General features: G+C 41.1%; 1 protein-coding gene across 8 annotated transcripts in view; it reads right to left on the bottom strand.

The window, feature by feature from the left end:
- Positions 1-3,910: 3,910 nt before the first annotated feature.
- The window catches only part of ELAVL4 (ELAV like RNA binding protein 4), an 81,056-nt gene continuing 63,279 nt past the window's right edge, over positions 3,911-21,687 (bottom strand). For all 8 annotated transcript variants that reach the window (XM_064428815.1, XM_064428816.1, XM_064428814.1 and 5 more), the window contains exons 4-7: positions 13,595-13,748; positions 13,021-13,246; positions 11,599-11,637; positions 3,911-7,390 (exon numbers count right to left, since the gene is read on the bottom strand). In XM_064428815.1, coding sequence (XP_064284885.1) covers positions 7,063-7,390; positions 11,599-11,637; positions 13,021-13,246; positions 13,595-13,748 — 747 coding nt within the window. In that variant the 3' untranslated portion in view covers positions 3,911-7,062. The remainder of the gene's footprint in view (positions 7,391-11,598; positions 11,638-13,020; positions 13,247-13,594; positions 13,749-21,687) is intronic.

Raw genomic sequence — 21,687 nt, 5'->3', positions numbered from 1 at the left:
GCTCAAATATAGTTTACAGAACTTGCATTGTGAGCTGCAACATTTATTGCAAATGCACCAATATAAAAAAACAAAACAAAACCCCAACCCTGCTAGAACTGACTCACAGATGGACAAATTTGTTATTGTTTTCATGATCTTTTGCAATGTGTTTGCAGGTTTCCACAGCCTTGTTTAAATTCAAGGCAAGGACCTTTTTGCACCAACTTTGCAGAATTTAATTTGTGAGTTGTACATTTAATTCTCCACAGCAGATGGTGATGTGTGGGTGTACTGCTGTATATTTGCAACAGATTCCTTATCTTACAAAATTAATTGTCTCATGTGCTGATTTAAAATCAGAATTGTATTGTTCATAAAAAGCTAATTCTTGCATATCATTTTGTTGGGACCTGTGCAATTCCAACAAAATGCAAGGAAGAAAAGTCTAAGTGCTGCTTTAAAACAAATGGATTGTGGCAACTCTTGTCAGTCCTGATGTTCAGACTGAGGAGGTAATGACTGTGTGTGTTTAAAAGTCACTAAATAAAATTTAGCATTTTGGGACTGCCAGGTTGCCTCGATGTTGCTTGGGAAGGTTTCTGGGGCAGTTCAGCCACATGCAGTGACACACAAAGTGATACCCCAGCACAGCCAAGGCTCCAAACTGAAACCCTTTTCCTTTGGCAGGGGTTTTTTCCTTGGCAGGGATTTATTTGTAAATAACTGCTCTTTGTAATTAACATTGCTTATGTTAATTTTCAGAGTTTAGGGGATTTTTGTTTCCTCTAATTTGATAAACTCTTGTGTCATTATGAAACACCTGTGCTCTGGCCATGCAGCATCTCAGGCTCCTGCCTGGGATGAAGAAGAGAGAACTTGGGAGCATTTCAGTGGAGGTCAGGCACTCACCAGCCCCATGGCACCGCGTGCTCGGGCAACCTTGGGTGGCACAAAAAATGTGGCTTTGTCTAGGACAGGGTCACACTGGTGGCCTTGGAAAGGGGGGAAGCCAGGGCCTGAATGGTTGTGGTGTTAAGCAGAGGTTCAGGATGGACAAAATAAGGCCAGAGGCGGTAGTTCACCTGCTCCTCCTCCTGAGTGATGGCTACTGGGCCACTGTGGCTGGCTTATCAGAAATGGAGTTGAGGGAATTTGGTTATTTTCAGTGATGCAGTGGGTGCTGTGGGCCAGGAAGGAGAATGGCCTGCAGGGAGAGTCCCCACTGTGGGGGACACTGTGCCATGGGGTGGATTGACAGAGAAGTAAATCCTGTCCCCTCTGTCCTTCAGACTCCAGAGCAAGGCTGGGCTCACCCCAAGCATGCCCCAGTGGCAGGATGAGGATGTCACACCTGACAAGGGCCCAGGGGCCTCAGCAGCATGAGGCTGGCTGGTGCCTTGGCTGGAGGGCTTGGGGACAAGACACATGGTTCTGGTGATGAAAAGAAGCTTCTAGACTTCTTGGCAGAGCAGTGCTCCACTTAGCACATGGGTTTTGTTTGCTCTCTGGGACAGGGAATATGAACCTGCTTCAGATTGTGTTTGCCTGTAAGCAGCAATAGCTGGGTCTTGCTTGCTGGCAGCTCCAAACCCGAGTGATGTGAGACAGGAGAATTCATTCTATTGTGGAATGAATAGAATAGAGGTTTTAGGATTTTATTTTTTGCTACTGCACAAGAAAAAACTTGCAGCTCTGTAATATTTAAAATCTCAGTGAAATTTTAGATGAAATATTTAAAATATTTATATGCTGGAATGGCATTTAAAAATATCAGTGATGCCTTAGGAGTGTGGCAAGCAAAACTTCCAACTGTGTCTGAAAAGCAGCTGTTGCGTGTGTGTGTGTACCCATCTTCCCAGTTATTTCTACTGCGAGCAGAAAGAGTATTTCAGAAAACTGCTAATCTGGAAGAACCAGTCTGATTTCTTGTCTTTAACTGTGGGTGAGTTAAATCAGGGTGCCTTTGTATGAACCCTCCTTTTGGGTACTTTCCTTCTTACAGCTCTTTTGAATGCTCAGCTCTGGAAGATTTACAGGACCAGGCTTTTTAAAACACAGGTTTTGTGTTTATGGGAGGCAGAAATAATTCAAGCTTGGTGACTTCAGAGTTTCTGTTCTCCTGATCACCCTGGTGCCGTACTGCACATGATCCCACTGGAATTTCTTGAGCACACCAGTGGCACACAGTGTTTCTTGGAGAGGCCTCAGAAGTGTCTCTTGCACCAGCACCACCACTCCCCTGGGTGCTGAAGGTACCCCCAAAGCACCTGGGATGAGGCACTGTGCTGAGCACGGGGCTGCACTGCAGCAATGCCCTGGTGCAGCATCCCACAGGATTTGTGTCTGTGTGTGGCTGGTGCCTTGTTTCCCTCCTGCAGCAGTCCCTGTTTGTGCCCAGCTGATGTGTCCCTTGTGAGCTACTGAGGCTCAGCTGGAGTGGCTCCATCCCATCCCCTGGGTTTAGGAAGTCAGGTATTTTTAGAAGAGAGATAGGGCATTAGTCTGAGTTGTCAGAGCTTTCGTGAAGTTATGCTGGATTTGATCTTTCGTTTTGCTCCGTATGCACAAAGAATTACTTCTGTGCAGGGAGCTGTCTGCAAGATCTCCAGGGCAGGGAGCAAATCTTTACTGTCACCACACTCTGACCTCATCTCTCTGTAGCCATGTGAGTGAGATGTGCAAGGTAACAGCCTTGCCTGGCTTCTGGTGATGGAGAAAGGCTTCCCTGGAACAGCCCTGGGTGTGCCTCTCCCCTCAGTGATCCTGAGGCTGATCCAAGCACGCAGGCAGCCGCCTCTGCCTGATGCAGTGCATCCAGACCCCCCTACCCACCCTTCCCACCGGAAAGGAGTAGCAGCAGAGCACTTTTGTGTTTGGCTGCCACAAGCTCAGGGGCACCTGAGCACCAGGAAAGTTGAATGGCCTCGGCATGAATTTAAGGGTAGCACACTGCTCCCTTGGAGCTGTCAGATGTTATTTCCCAACTCACGCTCCCCCTCTCAGTGCATTCCAAGCCCAGCTCCGTGTCTAAGGTAAGCTGAAATGGAACACAAAGTGAATACACTTGAAACACCCTCCCCCAGGTGGTTTTCCATTTATGCAGCAGGCTCACTAATTGCAGAAAGAGTGATTACCCTTTCAAGAAGGAAATATAAACCTTGATTACTTTGAATGTGTGTTAGTGAAATGTGGTGCTGATCCCAGCTGGGCAGAAACTGTGTTTCAGTAAAACTTTCAGAACATGCTCCCATAGGAGCAGCATGGGAAACCTGTCTGAGATTGTTTTTATCCTGCTCCCATTTGTGATACCCTCAAAAGGGGGACTGAACTTTGCATCCCAGATCCCTACATCTAGCAGAGTCCTTTCTCTCACACGTTGCTGGTGTGCTTCAGCTCACAGGAGCTCACCAAGCTGCTGAATGGAGAACAGGTTCTGTGTGAGGTGTAAAGACAAGGAGCCAACCCTTAAGTGAAAGTGTGGACATAACCAAAACTTGCCCCAGTGCCAGTTATGTTCTGTCTTAAGAACATCCAGGCCATACAGTGGTTTTGGTCTCACTACTTTCTAAAGAAAGGACTGCAAAAAAATTAGGTGACAACCCTAAAAAATGCTATAAAGCAGATAGTGATATTTTATAACCAGCACTATTTACTATTATTCTTTCTTAAATGGAAAGTGCAGGTTTTTTTTTAAAAACAGGCTGATGCATGTTGTAAAGTATATATATGTATATGATCAAAATATGTGTATATACATGTATAGGTAGATGGAAGGATGATGTTTTTAAGAGCCAAGTCTTAAAACAGACCAAATTAACCACTTCTGCTTTTTACTATGGCATGGTGAGGATTTAAGGATGAATTAAGGAAGCTGTAAATTTAAGAACAAACTCATTCTGTGGCTTGAAATTAATTATTATAACCAACATGGTAACTTAATCTCACAAAAACACGAGTTTATTAATAGGTGAAGGAGCTGAAGAACCACACAGTCCATCCAGCCCTCTGATAGAGTTTCCTAATCTCAGTTACGAAATTCAATGCTGCAGTTTTACAAGGTACATATTCTCAATTAGTGAATGTTACAGAACATAAACATGAAGTGAATATTTGTATTAATGAGATTCAAACAAGTCAACTGAAAGTATCAACTCTAGTTATAACACATGGTGAAAAGAATCAAATTTGGAATGTGATCATATATACTGTTGTACATCAGACAATATGTACACTGTTTCATATTGCATGACATTCATAGCATATTCATAGAAAAGTCAAACTAAATGATGGCTTAAAAACTGTTATCACTGAAATTTGCTCACTATGATTTAAAGTGTTGATATTGACTGAGTTAATATTTTATTGTGTAAAAATACTGTATATAGTAGAAACCCTTCAGCATCTTCCACATTCAAATAAATGAAAGTTACAGTTTGGTATTTGGTGTTCAACATCTTAAATTAAACGGCCGATTCTTTCTGGCCTTCGGAAGGAAAAACAAATAATGAATATGCTCAATCTGGTTTGACTAGAACGTTTCTCTCTTGAAGACCTTGCTTCTGGAATCAGAGACTAAACCTCTACCTCGGCTGAGGTGCGGCTGGGAACACTAAAACATCTGAACACACTTAAAAAGGTGGAAAGTCCATAGCCATTCTACACACTTTCATTTATTGTCTGGACAATTAAAGTACAAATAATTCAAACACAACAAGGTTATGAAAAAAACATTTACAATACTTTCCCTCAGAAATGATCTAAACTAGCAAGGTTAACATGAAGTCATTCATTATAACTAAAGTATACAACTGCCTGGTCCTAAGAAAGATTTTTTAAATTATTATTATTATTCAGATAGTAAAACACATCGTAGAGAAAAGATTCTGACATGCCTTCCCCACTAATGCTTAGCAAATGCATCAAAACTTTCCCAGCAAACTGCGCTCATTCATAGCAGATGATGTATAAAGGTTTCCCTGAACATTGAATGAGTGTTCCTTTAAACTAAAATCTAACATTGTTAAAGTAAAAAACTGATAAAATTATGATGCAGCCTTTGCTTTTAGTTATTTGTCTACTACAAAAGTTTGCCTCTTCAGTGTGAAAAAACAATACTTAGTCTACATGCAGTTAGTGGGTATAGCATGGAAAAAATGCACAAAATAAGCACAAGTTATAAATAACCATAACGTTTTATTACCATTAAGACTAAACTTGTATTGAAAAGATTTTATATAACAAGACAAGAAAAGCAATAGCAAATTTAACTATCAACTAGATTATGCATAGCGAGTAACTGTTTCTAGTACTCAGGGAAGAGCATGACCCTTTTTTGTTTTAAATATATAACCGTACAAAGCACAAACATACTAAAATGATCAGTGCACTGGACATGGGAGAGCACCCCCTCAGTCATTTTGTTCCCTTAGCTCTGTTTTCCCCAATCTGAATTACATTAAAATAAAGACCCAGTTGTTTTCTTTTCTACTGTGCAGTAAGAAAAAATATTCACAACAAACATGACAATATATCAAACAATATTTCTACACAAGTTACCTTGATACCTCTGTCACTTAAGTATCATAAGAAAACATTTTAAGACATATACAAACAAAACTAGCAAAGTGTTACAACTTATAATAAATTAACCAAAAGAAAAAATAACTTTATATATATATATATTTATATTATATATACACATACACACACAACAAAATGACACAATAATATGCTTCTTCCCATAGTTTAAGTAAACAAATAAGTAGACTAGCCAAACTAGCTATATTTGATTTTGGCCATATGCATCACATCGGCAATTAAATAAATAAGTGTTTCAAGCAACATAAACAGTGTTCCAAATGTGCCAACACAGCCCAATTATATTAGCTTGGGCTATAAAGTGAATTTGAAAATTCTTAACAAATTTAAAGCAAATGTATTTTTTTCTAAACACATTACATTTAACTATGATACTAAGATATGTAAATAATTTTGTAGCACCTACTGCTCAAACCAAGGAAGTTTTTGATCAAAAAATTAATTTTTTTAACTTTTGTTCTGCTGATATCCCATACTGATGACTTAAAGAAAAACCGTCTTGCAACTCATCTCCTTGCTTTTGGGTTTTGACTGTGGGTAACTGCGTGCCTGGGAAGAACACTCTCCCGTACTGTATTTAATATTTTTATTACATGCTATGAAAAGATACGAAGATCATCTGTTTGTAGCCCATCCTTCAAAAAACAATCTACTAATCCAGTTTAAAACACACATCTTGATCTCTAAAAAGTTACCAGTGCAGTATGAACATGACAAAGTTGTCAATTTCCCCTAAATTAGCCAGTCAAAATATTTTTTCTCAAATCCAGATTCTCTTGTAAAAATTCTTTATATTTTATAAAAATAGATTTTTCTTGAAACCCATTTTCAGCAAAGAGACCACCTCTTTGGCAACATTGTTAATGTTATTTAAATTGTTATGTCATCAGGTATCCCCCGTTACCCCATTCCCTAACAGAAGACTGTTTAGTTCACATGATACAAAAGAAAAAAGGAAAAATAAAAAAAGTTGCAAAATTATGTTCTTCTTTTTGCAATTTTTATTGTTCCTCTTTAATTTGTGTGGGGGGTTTACCAATCTGATTCAATCAATGTTTTGAAAAAACAGAAAAGAAAACAAAAATCTTTTTTTTCTCGCTTTTAATCCCATTAGTTCGTAAAAATTGTTTTTTGTTTTATTATTTTTTCAAATGAGTGAATGGTCATCTTAAAAAGACCCACCTTCAAGGAAGGTAGTAAAACTAGCTGGCCGGGTAAAAATCCCTGCACATTGTTATCTATGTATATTATATTCAACAACGACAGCTATGAAAGAACATTCAATGCATCAAAGGTTTTTTTTTTCTAAGCATTATAAAATCCTTTCCTGTTCCTCACAGGATATCCAATGTTTTAATACTTAGGCAACACTGGCTTATAAAGTCCATGGTTGAATATAAGCCTTGAAGAGTTTTTTTTTTGTTTTGTTTTGTTCGTATATATATTTATATATATATATTTTAGTAAGTAAGGATATGAAATTCAGGATTTGTGGGTTTTATTGGTTTTAAAGGAAACTTGCAATACTCTGTCTCCTAAACGGTATCCATTAAGGCTGGCAATTGCCATGGCAGCTTCGTCGTAGTTGGTCATGGTGACAAAGCCAAATCCCTTGCACTTGTTGGTGTTGAAATCACGGATCACCTTGACATTATTGACCGCTCCAAAGGGACCAAACAACTGCCACAGCACGCTCTCATCCGAGTCGGGAGACAAGTTGTAGACGAAGATGCACCATCCAGTCCCGGTGTGACCAGGGATATTCATTCCCACAAGGCTCGTCATACCATCAATTGTGATCGGAGAAAACCTACCGAGCAAAAAGAGGGGTCTATTCTAAATATATCTCTTGGCACGAGCTATAGGGGTCCAAGACTTTAAAGTAAATAAGCCAATGGTACTGAAGGTTCTGGATCCTGTCCCTGGAAGATGACCACAGAGCCACCCTTTCTCTCTAACTCATGCTGAAGCAGAGGGGAGCTGTGCTAAACAGAATCGCCAAATCTGGGCATAAAAATGCATCTCCCTCCGAGGATAAGCCCGGCTTAGATGTGTACAAAGACCTCAGAAAAGAAATGCTTGAGGACAATCTGAGTCAGAGAGGGCCTGCACACACTGTGCACTGTGATAAACAACAGCTCGTGTAAAAAGGGCCTGTAGAAATTTGCCACTTATTTCCAGCACTGATATAAGTTTCAGGACAACAGAGATCTAATGCTTCATCTCCTACTAGTCTGCAGTGAAAAAACCCAAGCAAACTTCAAGACCTACTTTAAAGATTAATAAGAAATGCCTTTGTCAGGATTCAGCTGTAACGGTAACTTCTTCAGCTAAAAATACTGTTAGAGAGATGTCCTTAAGTGGTAGATTTTCTTTCTCCACCTAACATGGTCCTTAATTGACATACACTGGGGAAAAAAAAATCCAGGTAATAAAGAGTCCTAAAGCCAGCCACATATGAAAGAAGGTTTATGCAGCAATTGTAAAATAAGTAGAACATAAATAAAATTAATGAGCACATCAACTGATACCTTCATACCATGAGGCTTCATTTCCATGACAGGCTTTAGGTCCTTCAAAAAGTCAATGCAGGGACTGACTCCCAGAATTCAACAGAGCACCCTACTGTTTTCTCCCTTGCTGTCCTTTGGGACTTTACCTTGAATATCCCAAGAGAGCAGATAAAGCCAGGTGTTTATGAACACAGATCCATTACGGGATAACAAAGGCTGGGCAGGAGCTATGGAGATCATCTGATCAGCCTCCTGCTCCAAGCAAGACAAACCTCCCAAATGAGACCTGCTACTCATGGTCCTGCAGAGAGAAGCTTGGGAAATCTCCAAGGACAGGAGCACCGCTCCTGCAGCCCCTGCTGCAGAGCTCCATTCTCACTGCAAATGAGTTTCCCTTATCCTCAAGTGGAATTTCCCCTGCTGCAGCCTGTCACTGCTGATTCTCGCCCTCCTGTGTCTGACCTCTGCGAAAAACTTGGCTTTACCCTTCTTTCTAAAGCCCCTTGTAGGCAGCAGTCAGGGGCTAAACTCTACATTTGCCTTTCCCGAATTTCAGCATGTTCCTGCAGCTTTCCAATGTCTCCCCAGTGGCAGCCATGGCCAGCAGCAGTGACAGCCCCTGCTCCTCACCAATTTAGTGTCACCCGCTAATGCGAGGAGGGCGCAGAGCAGCCCATGACTCAGGTTATTAATGAAGATGTTAAGCAGTATCAGCCCTCAGGATCAACATAATTTTCCTTTCATCAGTGTGGAAAAAAAAATTGACATGCTTTCTGAAGCTACACTTTGGGATATGTTTTAAAATAACAACTGCACAGAGGAAACGTCTTAAAAATCCAGTTTCACGTGTACCTTCAATATGATGAGTTTCAATACCAGAATGGAATAATAATTCCTCAGGATTTTCTGAGCGATGATTGAGGGAGCAGAGGGAGAGACTCTGTTGCTGAGCGAGTTCTTGTGCTCTCCAAAACTTTTTACACTTGTAATAATTTCCACATTTCGCAATCTGCACAATATTATGCAGTGTATATTAAATAACCATAAAGCAAACTACACACTTGATGGTTGCTCACTGTTCTGTTGACGCCTGACGGCACTTTTTATGTATATTCAGGGAAAAAGAAGACACTTGGAATATACGTCTTAAGCTGAGAATCATCACTGGGGTGTAGCTGTGCTGTAAATGAGCAGTTCACAAATGCTCACAGCATCAGATCCTCAGGAAGGTTTGCAGACAGTTTATTAAAAATCCATGGCAATTTTCCAACTCAACTTCACTTTTGCAAATCCTTATCTCGACACATTTTAGCTTCTCTGCAGCACAGTGAAACCAGTGACATTATCACAACAGTTCAGCACAGAAAGGCTGGACAAGGCCAATTTCTACTGTTCCTTCCACTGCAGGAGGAATTAAGGACTGGAAATAAGGCACAGCCAGGGCTTGTACAAGCCAACAGCTTCAGCTCATTTTGAAATCTAGAAGATGGGACTTCAAGCCCATTGCTGGCCAGTGCTGACTGTGCAAGTAACATACATAAGCCAGCAAACACTGCTTTTCTGCAATATTTAAACTGAATGTGAAATACAACACTGAGGGACACACCATGCTCTGAGTAACGATGAAATAAAACCCATACAATGCAAAGCCGTGCATGTCATCATGCACTATAAGGCTTTGCATTTTAATGAAATGCTGCACTGATGCAAAGGGTTAAAGTTTCCTACAGTTCACTGGAGAGCAGCTTTTCCCTGGAAACCTTTGGGAGCTATGCAGCTTTCAACTATTTATGTGCCATGAGCACAGCAGCTGCTGTAAATCCAACAAAACATGCACAAAACTGGTGCAAGTGTATTGACACAAATACAAGATCACCTATCGCATAAGGAGCTTTACTTCTAGCAAGTGATCTGAAATTAGCCTCAATAAAACCTTTTTTTCCACATCAGCATGTCTCATTTTCCATCAGTACCACACAGTTAGCACAGGGAGAGCCAATCTTCTGTTTCTGAAGCAGCTTCAGAAATTATCAGTGTGGTATTTTTTGTGACCCTGCACCTATAAATTTAGGTTTTGCTAGTGCAGGTACAATTGCCAAGGTTTGCTGAGAGGAGATAAGAACTAATTTAAGATGGCTGCAAAATGACTTTGAACACTGCTGTGTTTTTAGAGTAACACTGCAGACAATGTTGAGAAAGCAGATGTATAACCCATAAAGGCAGGTAATTGCTCTTTTCCTCTGTTCAGGCTAAGCCTATCCTGCACCACATGCCAGCTAAATTCCAGAAAAGGAGCAGCAGCAGCAGAAGACCCAGGGAAGCCTCCCTGAACAAACCCATTCCTTCTGACAGTGACCTGGACAGACACTCAACTGGGAGTGTTTCCATGTGTCTGGCAAGATATCAAGGAAGAAATAAAGTGGGAGAACAGAGGAGAAGGGTTTTTGATAAAATCAGGGGGTTCTGACTCACTGTATCCCCATCACCACTAAGGACATCCCGACACAACCAACGTGCCCATAAACATCAGCACTGCTGCTGCTGGGGAAAAGCTTTGGTTTCACTTTCCTTTTGTGAGCACTCAAGAGTTCAGATCTGTACTGAGTTACTGAGGGGTTAAACCCCACCTTCCTGTCTGCTACTAGTACTGTAAAGATATACTTACCATACCTTTTTAGAGGATGAGCTTCAAACAAAAGCTCAAGTAATTTTCAAGTGTGGTGAACAGACCATTTCAGAAGATTTAGTAGTACTTTCTCATCTTAATCTGGACATCTTAGGGTAACACCAGGAATAAGACTACACCTTTGTTTTGCTGCAAGGATCACTTATGCTGATGTTGCCATTAAAAGAAAGACTAAGAACTCATTTTAGCTACCAAACATACTCATGGAACAGCAGAAATGTTGACAGATCAGCTGAGCTTTCACACATGCGTGCACATACAAACACACAGCTATTTTAAACAAACAAAAAAATAAATTTCAAGGACTGAAAAAAAAATTCAAAGTATTAAACCTGTAACAAAAGAAGCTTTGGGCTGGTTGAGGTGCACACAGCTGTATTTTTAAGTCAAACTTATGATGTCAGATGTGGGAGAAAGATGGTCTTAACTATGAGAGATAACAGCAGCCTAATTCTGATTTTTAAGTTAAATTTTCCATTATCAGATCAGAGATTAAAAAAAATCAAATTAATAGTTTTGATTCTGGAAAAAGCACCACTTAGCAGAGAAAATGCAATTTCAATGCTTGTAGCTGTGGCACCTAAACCATTTGAGAAGCCCACCTGTAAATAAAAAAAAGGTTGAAAAACCCCACAGAACTTGTGCGTGAGGCCTTTAAAGTAACAAAACCAACTGAAGTCCAAACTTAAAAAGAATTTGACATGCTGGTGGAAGAAAAGAAGGGATAAAAAAAATAAAGTTAGTGAATTAAAAAAAAATAAATTGTAGCACCAATCTGTGCCAACACGGACATCTGGCAATCTGTGGAATTCTAATTACCTCTTTACGCCATAGGCCATATTAAGCAAATTGTCCAGCCTGAAAAGAGAAGGAGGGTCTTTGGGTTAATGTCTCACAGATGGCAAGATCGCTCAATGGAACTATTATTAATAGTGTTCCATTTTCAAAGAAGAAACGTTCAACAAGTTTCCCACACATCTAAGGAGCCTAACAACTCCCGGCCTGCTTTGTTAAGTCTGAGGTTGTGCTTAAATTTCCACCAGAGCATTTAAAAGCCTTTTTTAAACTTGTCTACAGTCTAGAGAAAAGCTTAGCCTCCAGAGCTTGGTTTTAAAAAATGCACTTAGGATTTGTCTTTTTTTAATAATTCAACTTCTTTTTTTGGTAATTCAACTGGTTGCCTTATATTTACAGTTAACTTAAAATACTAAGTCCAAAACTGCTGGAACTGGAAAATTTCTTGATAATCTGCTTCAGTATAATACATTTCCCCCATTTTATTATCTATGTTTAGCATTAACCCTTCATGACATGTCAATCTAAATTGACCACCAAATTTTGCAGAATATAATCTGCTTTCCATGGCAGCACAATAAAGTCCTTCTGTCCATGGAATGATTCAGTGATAACCTCAATGGACACAGCTGCATGCCAAAGACACAAAAACAAGTGTAAATTTAAAGTATCCAATGACTGACTTTTTATGATCTTTAATTCATTAGCACTTTTCATCACTGACAAACTAAAATTACTTCTGAATAATTCTCTAAAGCCAGTGTGCAACTCAGTTATGCAAATATGTCCAAGTTTTCTTTCTTGAAGGCAGACTTTTTTATTTGAAAGCTGGGTTGCCTGAGAACTATTAAGTATGAAAGTAATAGGAACATCACATATTGCTAACTCTGCCTTATGCATCAGATGGAAAAAGTATATTCAGAATGCAAAGCATAAAACATCCCCAAAAGCATCTGAAGACTCACACCAAAGACTAATACAAGGGCTCTTTATACTAAGAGCAGATATCTCAGGCTAATAAATTTAATGATACTCCTGCTGACTGGGACAGACTCAGCTTTTTTCCTGCTACCAATCCACTGTCATTAACATCAAAGTCTAAGCTGCATCAAAACTGTAGTAATATAGCAGAAAATAAAAGCATTACCCAAAAAGAGAGAAAGAACAGGACAGTCACTGCTCATTTGATTACCAGAGTAACTCTATTCTGTCCTCCCTTTTTCTATGAGCCTTCATGAGATCTGATTGTACAGTACTTCAGCTGTTTTAGTAAATACAACATGACTACTGCTGTCAGCAGATTTTCCTCCTCATTCTCCAGGAAAGAATATTTAATTTTACAAACAAAATCAGGTCAGCCTACGCAACTAAAGCATATTTTCCTGCACAGCACCTGCCCCACATTGTTGTTGCTGGTGGAACCTCAGTTCTTTTCCAGGTAATTACCTGAATCTCTGAGCCTGGTGGTGAAGTGGTCCAGGGTAGCGTCTGTTGGGAGACTGATACAGCTGTGAAAGGAGTGCCTGGCTTGTTTTCTGGCTGGGGTTATTGGCAAACTTCACAGTAATTGGTTCTGTAGCACCACTAGGCTTCTGGCCATTTAGTCCCTTTATGGCTTCTTCTGCCTCTATTCTCTTATCAAAACGGATAAATCCCACACCTCGAGAAACCCCTGGGAAGTAAAAACATGTGAAGAGATGAATATTTGTAGGAACAGCCTCATTTATGCAACGAACAAACCGAACGTTGGGTTCGACTTCACACAATAGGTGGTTTGCAAATTAAGGACAGTCCTGTAAAGAAAAATTCTCTTCCTAATCCCAATGATTTTAAGTAAACAATATTCTGTATTTTGACAGTCCCTCATTAAAGAGGCAGCAGTTACACCTCCAGTTACATTTATAAGGAAACAAGGCACTGCAATTTACACTGGAAGTCAAAAAAAACCAGCTGCAAACATATACAATTTTGTCACTTCCAAAAAAACCCATGCACTTATCAAGAAAAGTTTTCTTTTAACCTGTGACTTGATCAACCAGAATCCGTGAGGTGATGATGCGCCCATATTGTGAGAATAACTGCTCTAATTCTTTCTGGGTCATGGTTTTGGGAAGGCCGCTGACATACAAGTTCGCATCCCGGATGGAGGCTGAACTTGGACGGGCATACGACACCTACGGAGAGAAAAGGAGAGGAGTGTTAGTGAGCTACAGCCACCCTTGGCATTTTGGACAAATAACGTTCTGTTCTTTTACAAGACCTAACCCTGCAGTTCAGACAGGACCTGTTCTGTGAAACCAGCAGAGCCAGGAAAGGCTGGAGGAACAAAGGAAGAGCTGCAGAGACCTTAAAACAGACACAAGGGTTCTGAAGTGCAGTGATAAAATCCCCATTGTTCAGAGGTGGATTAATGTGCACCTTCCCACGCACGGCTCTGTAAGTTTGCCCCCACGGCTGTGGGTGTGTGGATGATTTGCCGTAGCCAGCCCCGCACGCTCAAGTTCCCGCATGTTTTTCTTTTATCCCTCCAAGTGTCTGAAACAGATCAGGTTATTTGCGGAGTGATCTTTTGTGCTCTCTCTCTTTGTGTTTGCATCCTGAGCTGGCAAGATCTGTTCTGGATGAACAGTAAAGTACTGGTGAAATTAGACTAAATGAACATCTGCTCAGGGAGCTGTAGACTGACACTCATTGTCGGATCTGCAATTTATCACGAGAAGTTCCCTTGCATTATAAAGCCCAGAACCAGACCATAAAATATTATGACCAAGCAAACAAGAAAATCTAGCTGTGGCACTGCATGTGTGCTGTAGGAAAATTACTAATTCAAGCCTCTTAACTGCTCTTCTACCTATGAATCACATTTATAATTATAATAGGTGCATAAAAAGCCTTCTGCACTTTTAAAATAATATATACATTTAGAATAAACACATTTAACATAATAAAAACACTTCCTGGATAAAGCCTAATGGCAAATATTCAGCACAGATCATGAATTACTTTGCAGCACATCTGAAAAAGCATTGAAACCCAAGCTGAATATTCTGCACTTCATTTTGATTTATTTCAATATAAACACATCAGTACTCTCCTGCATTATGTCTTAAAATGTGTCTAGGAAGGAAGTGGGGGGGTTCCCATCACGAATACAATACATTCAGCAATTGTCTTCCCCTCTTCCCGAGCCTCAGCCTGAACACAGATGATGTCAAATGGATGTCTATGTGTTTTATGTGTCAAAGAGTTGTCTTTATGCGCTCCACACCTAAAAATAGATGTTGACTCAACAGAGAAAATTATGTTAATGACTAATATTTGCTTCCACAATCTTCTCTGCATAATAGCAGACAAACTCTAAAGATTCTAGATTTTAAGGTTTTTGGCAATTTCTTTATAACTTACATGTTTGTCCATAACCTTTTAAATCTAACATTTACAGAGAAGGCTGGGGAGAGGAGGTGGAAAATTCAGGGAAAGCAATACAAAATAGAGGTTAGATAAAACATTTGCATCAATGGAGGCAAGCTCAGGCACCCAGCAGAAAGGCTCAAGCAGACATGAGGAGCAGAGAAACCTTTAGGTGCTGAAAGGAAGGATATTGGGGTAGAAAATATTTTGTGCCACAGCCCACGAGCTCCTGATGGGGTGCAGCATTTCCAACACTTCCCTGCTAGCCCTGAATGCCCCTCTAATGGACCCAGGACCAGAACAAACATGGATGGCACCACTTGGCTTTTATGTAACAAGGCTCAATCCAGACTCTAGGGGACACCAGGGATAATCACATGGTGCTGTCACCTACAGCTTGGTTTGGTGCTGGGGCATTTGGAGAAACAGACTCTCCCTCCCCATCCTGCAAATGCCTCACCTTGAGAGGGCACTGTAAGAGTTCAGGCATCTACAGTTTAACCTACTTTAGGAATAACAGCTTAAAAAACATTTAAGAGACTCTCTGGAGTGAGGGTAGGGATCTTACCTATTCCTCAAAACTGAGAACAGCAAAATGAATAAAGTTCCTGGGCAAACAGCCAGGGGTTTCCTTTGGGTTTCTCACTCTGGCACATTCATTAACCAAATGCCACATTACAGGGAAGATGAAAAGTACTGGGATATGCAAAAAACACTACTTCCCAGAGCAATGAGTGCCTGACATTTTATATATATATATACATTTCTACTTACAGAAGGTTCTCTGCTCTCATGGGCCTTGCAGGCAGGCAGAGGAAGGAGAGGCTGCTCACACTCCCAACCCTCCACTCACAGCACATGTGAACACCTATTGCTGCTCAGGTCTAGTTTTTATTTCCTCCTGCAATCAAACATTCAGGCTGCAGGGGAGCCTGAGCCAAAGAAAGAAGCTGCCAAAAGCAACTCAGCCGTCTTTAATATCAAGGAGAAAAGGTTGCGGAGCTGAATGGACTCAAGGCTAGTAATGTCAATTATTTATCTGCTTTTGAATCTTTTTCATCTTCCCTCTGAGGTCAGCCAATGACAAATCGATCGGTTAGAGTGTGCCATCCTGCTTTCAAGCTATTATTCAGTTAGTGCTGAGGACGGGATGTCTTCCCATGTGTGAGCTATCAAAGGAAGAAATCGCCCACCCTGACCCTCCATCACACCAGAAGCTCCTTATGCTGTGTGAGTTAAAATGGGAGCAAAAACCAGCTCCCATTTTATCCCTGCAAACTGCAAAGCGCTGCGTGAGGACGCTGCATTAATTCTTTATATTCACACTCAAAAATGATTTTTTTTCCCTTCCTTTGCTCACGGCAGTGTTAGCACCCTGTAATGAAACAGAGCGTTGAAAAAGAAAAGAGTATGAATTCCTTGTGGTGGCCAGGATTCCAAATAATGAGCTAGAGAACACCAAACTACTGTTTGACCCAGGCATTTCTCAGCATTAAAATGTTTGTCCGCTCGTACAACGGTTGAAGGTCGAACCGTGGTGTTGGATTTCACTGCATAAGATCATTTAGGAGTTCTGCGGTCAAATTTGCAAGGAAGATAAAATATTGTACAATTCATTTAATGGCTTGCTGGCCTCAGATGTTAGTTTCTATAAATACATACATAATAACTATGAAAAACATTTAATAGGACATTTCTCATCTGACATTGAGCATTAGCCGGTGTAAGGGCTTCTCTTCATAATAAACAGCTATCTCCAGAGGCTGCACCACTGTTTCCCAACACTACTGCAGCATTAGAAGGTCCAGCATATCACATCTTTCATGGCAAAGCACATTTTTCTTCAGGTGCACAGAAAATATCTCCAAGTAATTATCTTCCCTATTGATTTCTTACCTTTCCCATATAGAAAACTTTTTGAAGAATTACTAACCGCGAGACTCTTCAGAACATAAATTGAAGCAGCCTGGCCTTCCCAACCCAGAGCCCACAGCAAAGGCAGCCAGAGGCATGAACACATCCCATTTGTCTTCTAGAACAAGCAACAGCAGCCATTTGAACGCTGCCACTTAACCACTTTGCTGCTGCTCCCTGTAAGAGGAGCCTTCAACTCCTGTGCTAATCCCGGACTTCTCAAAGATCCAAGTCCATTTCTAGAAGCCTCCTTGTAAAATTCAGCTCTGGTCGGCTCTGAAGAGGAGCTGCATCATCCTTTCCTGGAATGATATGGCTTGCCAGCACAGTCACCCTGCCCTGGACACATTTGAGCAGCAACCAAGCAGCTAATTCTGCAGATACCAACTCTGAGACCTGTCTTGCTCTGCGTCTACCATTCCTCACCTGGAGAATGGGAAACCATGCAGGAGCCTTGATTCAGAGTGCAGCACAGGCACCTAAGGACCATCAAGTCACCCACCCAGGACACCTGCAGTCCCTGAGACACCTCTCCAGCCACAAGCAGCTAAGGGGCAGTCAGCACTAAGTGACTCCCTGGGCAGGTTTCAGAAAGTTTGTGCAACATTCAAAAATACCAGACTTCTTGGTGACCTTTGTCCTTTTGTGACTCCCCAAGATCTAGGATTTCTTGTGTGAATTTTGGGGTGAGTCATTTGGCTTTTTCTGCCTTAAGTCCAGTTTAAAATGGGGACAACCCTTACCCTCACTTGTTGCCCCTTATTCCACTGGTACGGACTCAAGGGCTTGAACACAGCTGGTCAAAAGCCTCACACATAAATAAAGCACAGTCTCACTTGTTTAATGCACATCCAGAACTAGTATACACAAAGAACTAGAAGTAAAATCATCTTAGCACCAGTGAATGGGCTATGGCAGAAAGAAACATTTCCTCACAGGCACTTCCAGACCCTCAACTGTGTCCTAATTTTGTGCAAAACCAGATTTGAGACACCCTCCTGTGAAAGCTCTGTGCTTTGTCAGAACAAGCAAACACAAAAGCCCTCTGGTTCAACGATGAAGACCAGGATCTGGAATACTTTCACATCTGATGCTTGCACGGATCTGTCCTCTTTAAGCCCTTGGCTGGGGGATGGAGGGGAGTGACAATGCACTTTACTGTTGAGCGATTCAATGCCATTTTACAGAGATTAATTATAATTGCAGGTACAACGGTCTATCCCATCATTTCAGGAAAGACATCCATAGATAATAACCTAGGAACACTCTTGGATGTATCAAGAGCAAGGCTAAGAGAAATAATTGCTCTGGCTCTGTGGAGTGAAAAAGACTCACTGGCAAAACCGAGGCAGTAAAAAGAGAAATCCCGATTAAGAGAAGATGCATGAAATTAAGAGGCAGAGACTCTCTGGTGCCTGCTGAAAGAGCAGAAGCAAAGCTGAACCTTCAAATGCAGCACTGAAAGGTCCTCTGAGCACCAGTATCATTGCATGCACAAAGAGTGGAGGAGGGTTTGTTAACAAGCACTGTCAATCCCAAAGGGTTACACTGACAGAGGCTCCTAAGGAGCAAAACAGGAGTCAACTTAGTTGAGGCTTTCCAGGTTGGTGGCATCTTTCAAGTTTCTGGTCCAAGACTTGGTCTTGGGGAGCAGCAGCCACAGCAGATGACCCTCTTTGACTAACTCTGAGCTACCATAAAAGAGAACAAGCAGCTACCTCAATTTTAGAAGGAGCTACCAAATAGCTACATCCCAATCTGCAGTTTGTGTTGTAATGTGAATTTTCAGGAAAGGGGAAAAACAGGGGTTCAATGCAACTACACACAAAGAGACTCAAAAATGCAAATCCCTCCTTGCTGCAGTCCAGCATACTCAGCTACTCTCAGCATCTTCCAATACCCCAACCTTCCATCTCTTCCTCCTTGCAGAGCATCCAAGCTCCTCCTGTGCCTTGCCCTGATCTCTCTGCACACCCTCTCCTTACCACCCAGCCTTGCACAACATGCCATTTCTTCAGAGGGACAGGAGGCTGCAGGCAGTGCCCAGCAGGCTCGGTGGCCCTGGGGAGGCTGTGGAAGAACATGGTTGGAAAACACGGGGTTTTGGCCAAGCACTGCACCAGGGGCACCCAAAACCAGAGCTCTGCCACCATCACTGACAGCAACCCAGCGCTTTCTGGCTGCCACCCAAATTGTGTTGAGCTCCCCCCACTCCTCCCCAGGAGTCTAGGATGGGGTGCAGGAGATGCAGTCTCTTCCCCAGCACTCCCTGCTGCAATTCCTCCGCCGAGCACGGCTGGAAGGCAATCTTTTTGACAAATGACTTTGTAGGACAGAGAAGTCTGAGGCTGCTGTTGTTTGGTTACCCTACAGTGACAGGATGGTTTGTAGTTTTGTGGACAATTACAAGAATTAACATGGACAGATTTAGAGCCTGAGTTTTGTGGAAATAGCTGGCATTTTGAGAAATGCCACAGAAACCAAGATAAATAGGAAGATCTTTCAGCAGTAATGCTACTACTTTATTTTCAGAAAAAGCAGCATTACTTTCTCCCACAGCCTTATTTGCTGCATTTTAAACTAGGAACATCCAGACCTATTGATCAAAACAGGAGAATAAAGCAGAAATAAAAAATTCCATGCTATTTATTCAATTTAACTGAAAATTAAAGTAACTAGAAAAAGCCTCTGAGCAGAGAGAAATTATCTTATCCATTTGGTATTTTACCATTGGATAGATATGGTGGATTTAAAAACTGGAGGTTATCAAGGGCTCAGAGAACCCAGATTCCTTCTCCCTCTCTGGGGACATCTCCCTTTGCTCCAGCAGTGTCACAGCATGTACCTGCTCCTGTGAGAGAAGGAAGAAGCAAACCTACTTCTCAGACAACAGAGAAAAAGGAAGAGAGGGGTGCACAAGACTGCACTTCAGGGGGTCACTGGCTCTTTTTAGATTTCAAACTTCCTTTCAAAACTGTTCTGCCCTTGTTCCAATGAAGCCAGGTCACCTGAATCCCCAAGTAAATTGTAAAACACTTCCTTCACATCCTTTCAGGTGTTGTCCTTTTTTCAGGGCAAAGCAGCAGTTTAAACAATCTGTACCCCATGCATCACACATCTTATTTTCCTTCTGATATTTGATGCAACTGAATTGCCAGGCAATCTTCAACAGCAGCAGTGACCTTTCATATGCTTTTATGGATGGGCAAATTTAATTTCTAAAAATAGATTCAATTTCTGGAATATATATTTATTTCAACACACAGTCTCTTCCCTCATTCTAAAATGTTTTGCAGAATTATGTCAAGCTTTAGCTGTAAAAATAAAGTGAAGCTTTTCTCTCTCACAAGATGATGCTGCTATGAAATGGCGTAAATAAAATATGCACTATGATCAGCTGAGGAGGAACAAAATGTGTATAACCTATTACCACCAAACACAACACTCCCTTCCAATGCTTTTCCCCAACAGATATTCAGTAAATCGTCACCTCTCAACTTTGACTTGAAAGGGCATCATTGACTTAAATAAAATGCACATAAATATTTTAGCGGCTAGAGTGAAAAGGGATTATTTATCATAACAATGACAGAATAAAAAGAACATTTCTTCAGTTATTTTAGTCCACACATCAGAGCCGACTGTGCCTGGCTGTTCTGCTGATCCTGCTATTAAGCCAGTTCCTCCTGTGACTGCATGGCTGTTTTGCAAGGCATCAGGGAGAGACAGAACATTAAGCTGCCACAAAAATGTTACAGAAGTGAAAAGGACAGCATCTCGGGCCACATGTATAAAATACATATATTATTTTTAAACAGGAATTTAGCCTTGTGGGCTCAAAAAATGAGTGCAAATACAACTCCCCAGAGCCTCCTCATATTCAGTCTAGGTGCAAGGAACAGCAGAGCCCACAACACAGATGGGACAAAACCAGCAGGACCACAGTGACCTTGGCAAGCAGAAGTAATTTGCCACTGTAAAAGGGCTTTCACAGATTACTCATTTTAACTTTCTTTCCATCAAAACAGCTTCCAAAAGACAGCCAGAGAAATTCTACCTGGAGGACTGCAGCTACCCAACACACATGGATAGGGGCCAAGGTTCAGCCCATCCATCAATAAGATATTTACAGATTGATTCTGAAGCAAAAAACCCAGCCACATTCATGAAGAAAGCAGAACAAAGTACTGTTCAGTACTTTTCCAGCTCAGTGTTGTTCTACTAAATATTTTTTGGTCTACAAAACTATATGCCACCAAATTCCTTTCTAGATGTTCTCTTGAGAGAGGTTTTTTTAATGCACCAATGGTGCATTTTTAGTAACTGTAAAGGGCATCTGTAGCTAAAGTAATTTGGTCTGATAATTAAATATAGTATTTCCACAAGTTTAAATACTTCAGCCTTACAAAGAATGACAGTGAGAGGTTGGAAATCAGCATGTGGGGGAAATGGGCAAGTGAGGAGGTTCAGCAGTGCTGAGTACTGTTCCTCATCACCTTGAAACCCTTTGGAAACCAGAGATATCTCCAGCAACAGAAAAGCCACTGCCAGCACTCAATACACCTGATTTATCCCTCAGCGTGAACACTGGGAAAGCTCCATCCCACTGCAGAGTACTAGGGAAAGCAGACTTAATTTATCAGGATTTCCAGAAATACCACATAATTAAAAATATAAAAAAAACAAGGGGGTAAAGGTAAGGTAATCACATGCCATTCTGCAATGAAAAATTGGGTTGGAAACTACTGGTTAGATGTCCCTGGGGCCAAAGCTTTGGCTGTTGGGATA

The sequence above is a fragment of the Passer domesticus genome, chromosome 7 (genome assembly GCF_036417665.1).
Source record: "Passer domesticus isolate bPasDom1 chromosome 7, bPasDom1.hap1, whole genome shotgun sequence".
Classification (NCBI taxonomy): domain Eukaryota; kingdom Metazoa; phylum Chordata; class Aves; order Passeriformes; family Passeridae; genus Passer; species Passer domesticus.
The sequence above is the reverse complement of the archived record's forward strand: the minus strand, read 5'-3'. Positions and strand labels throughout refer to the sequence as shown.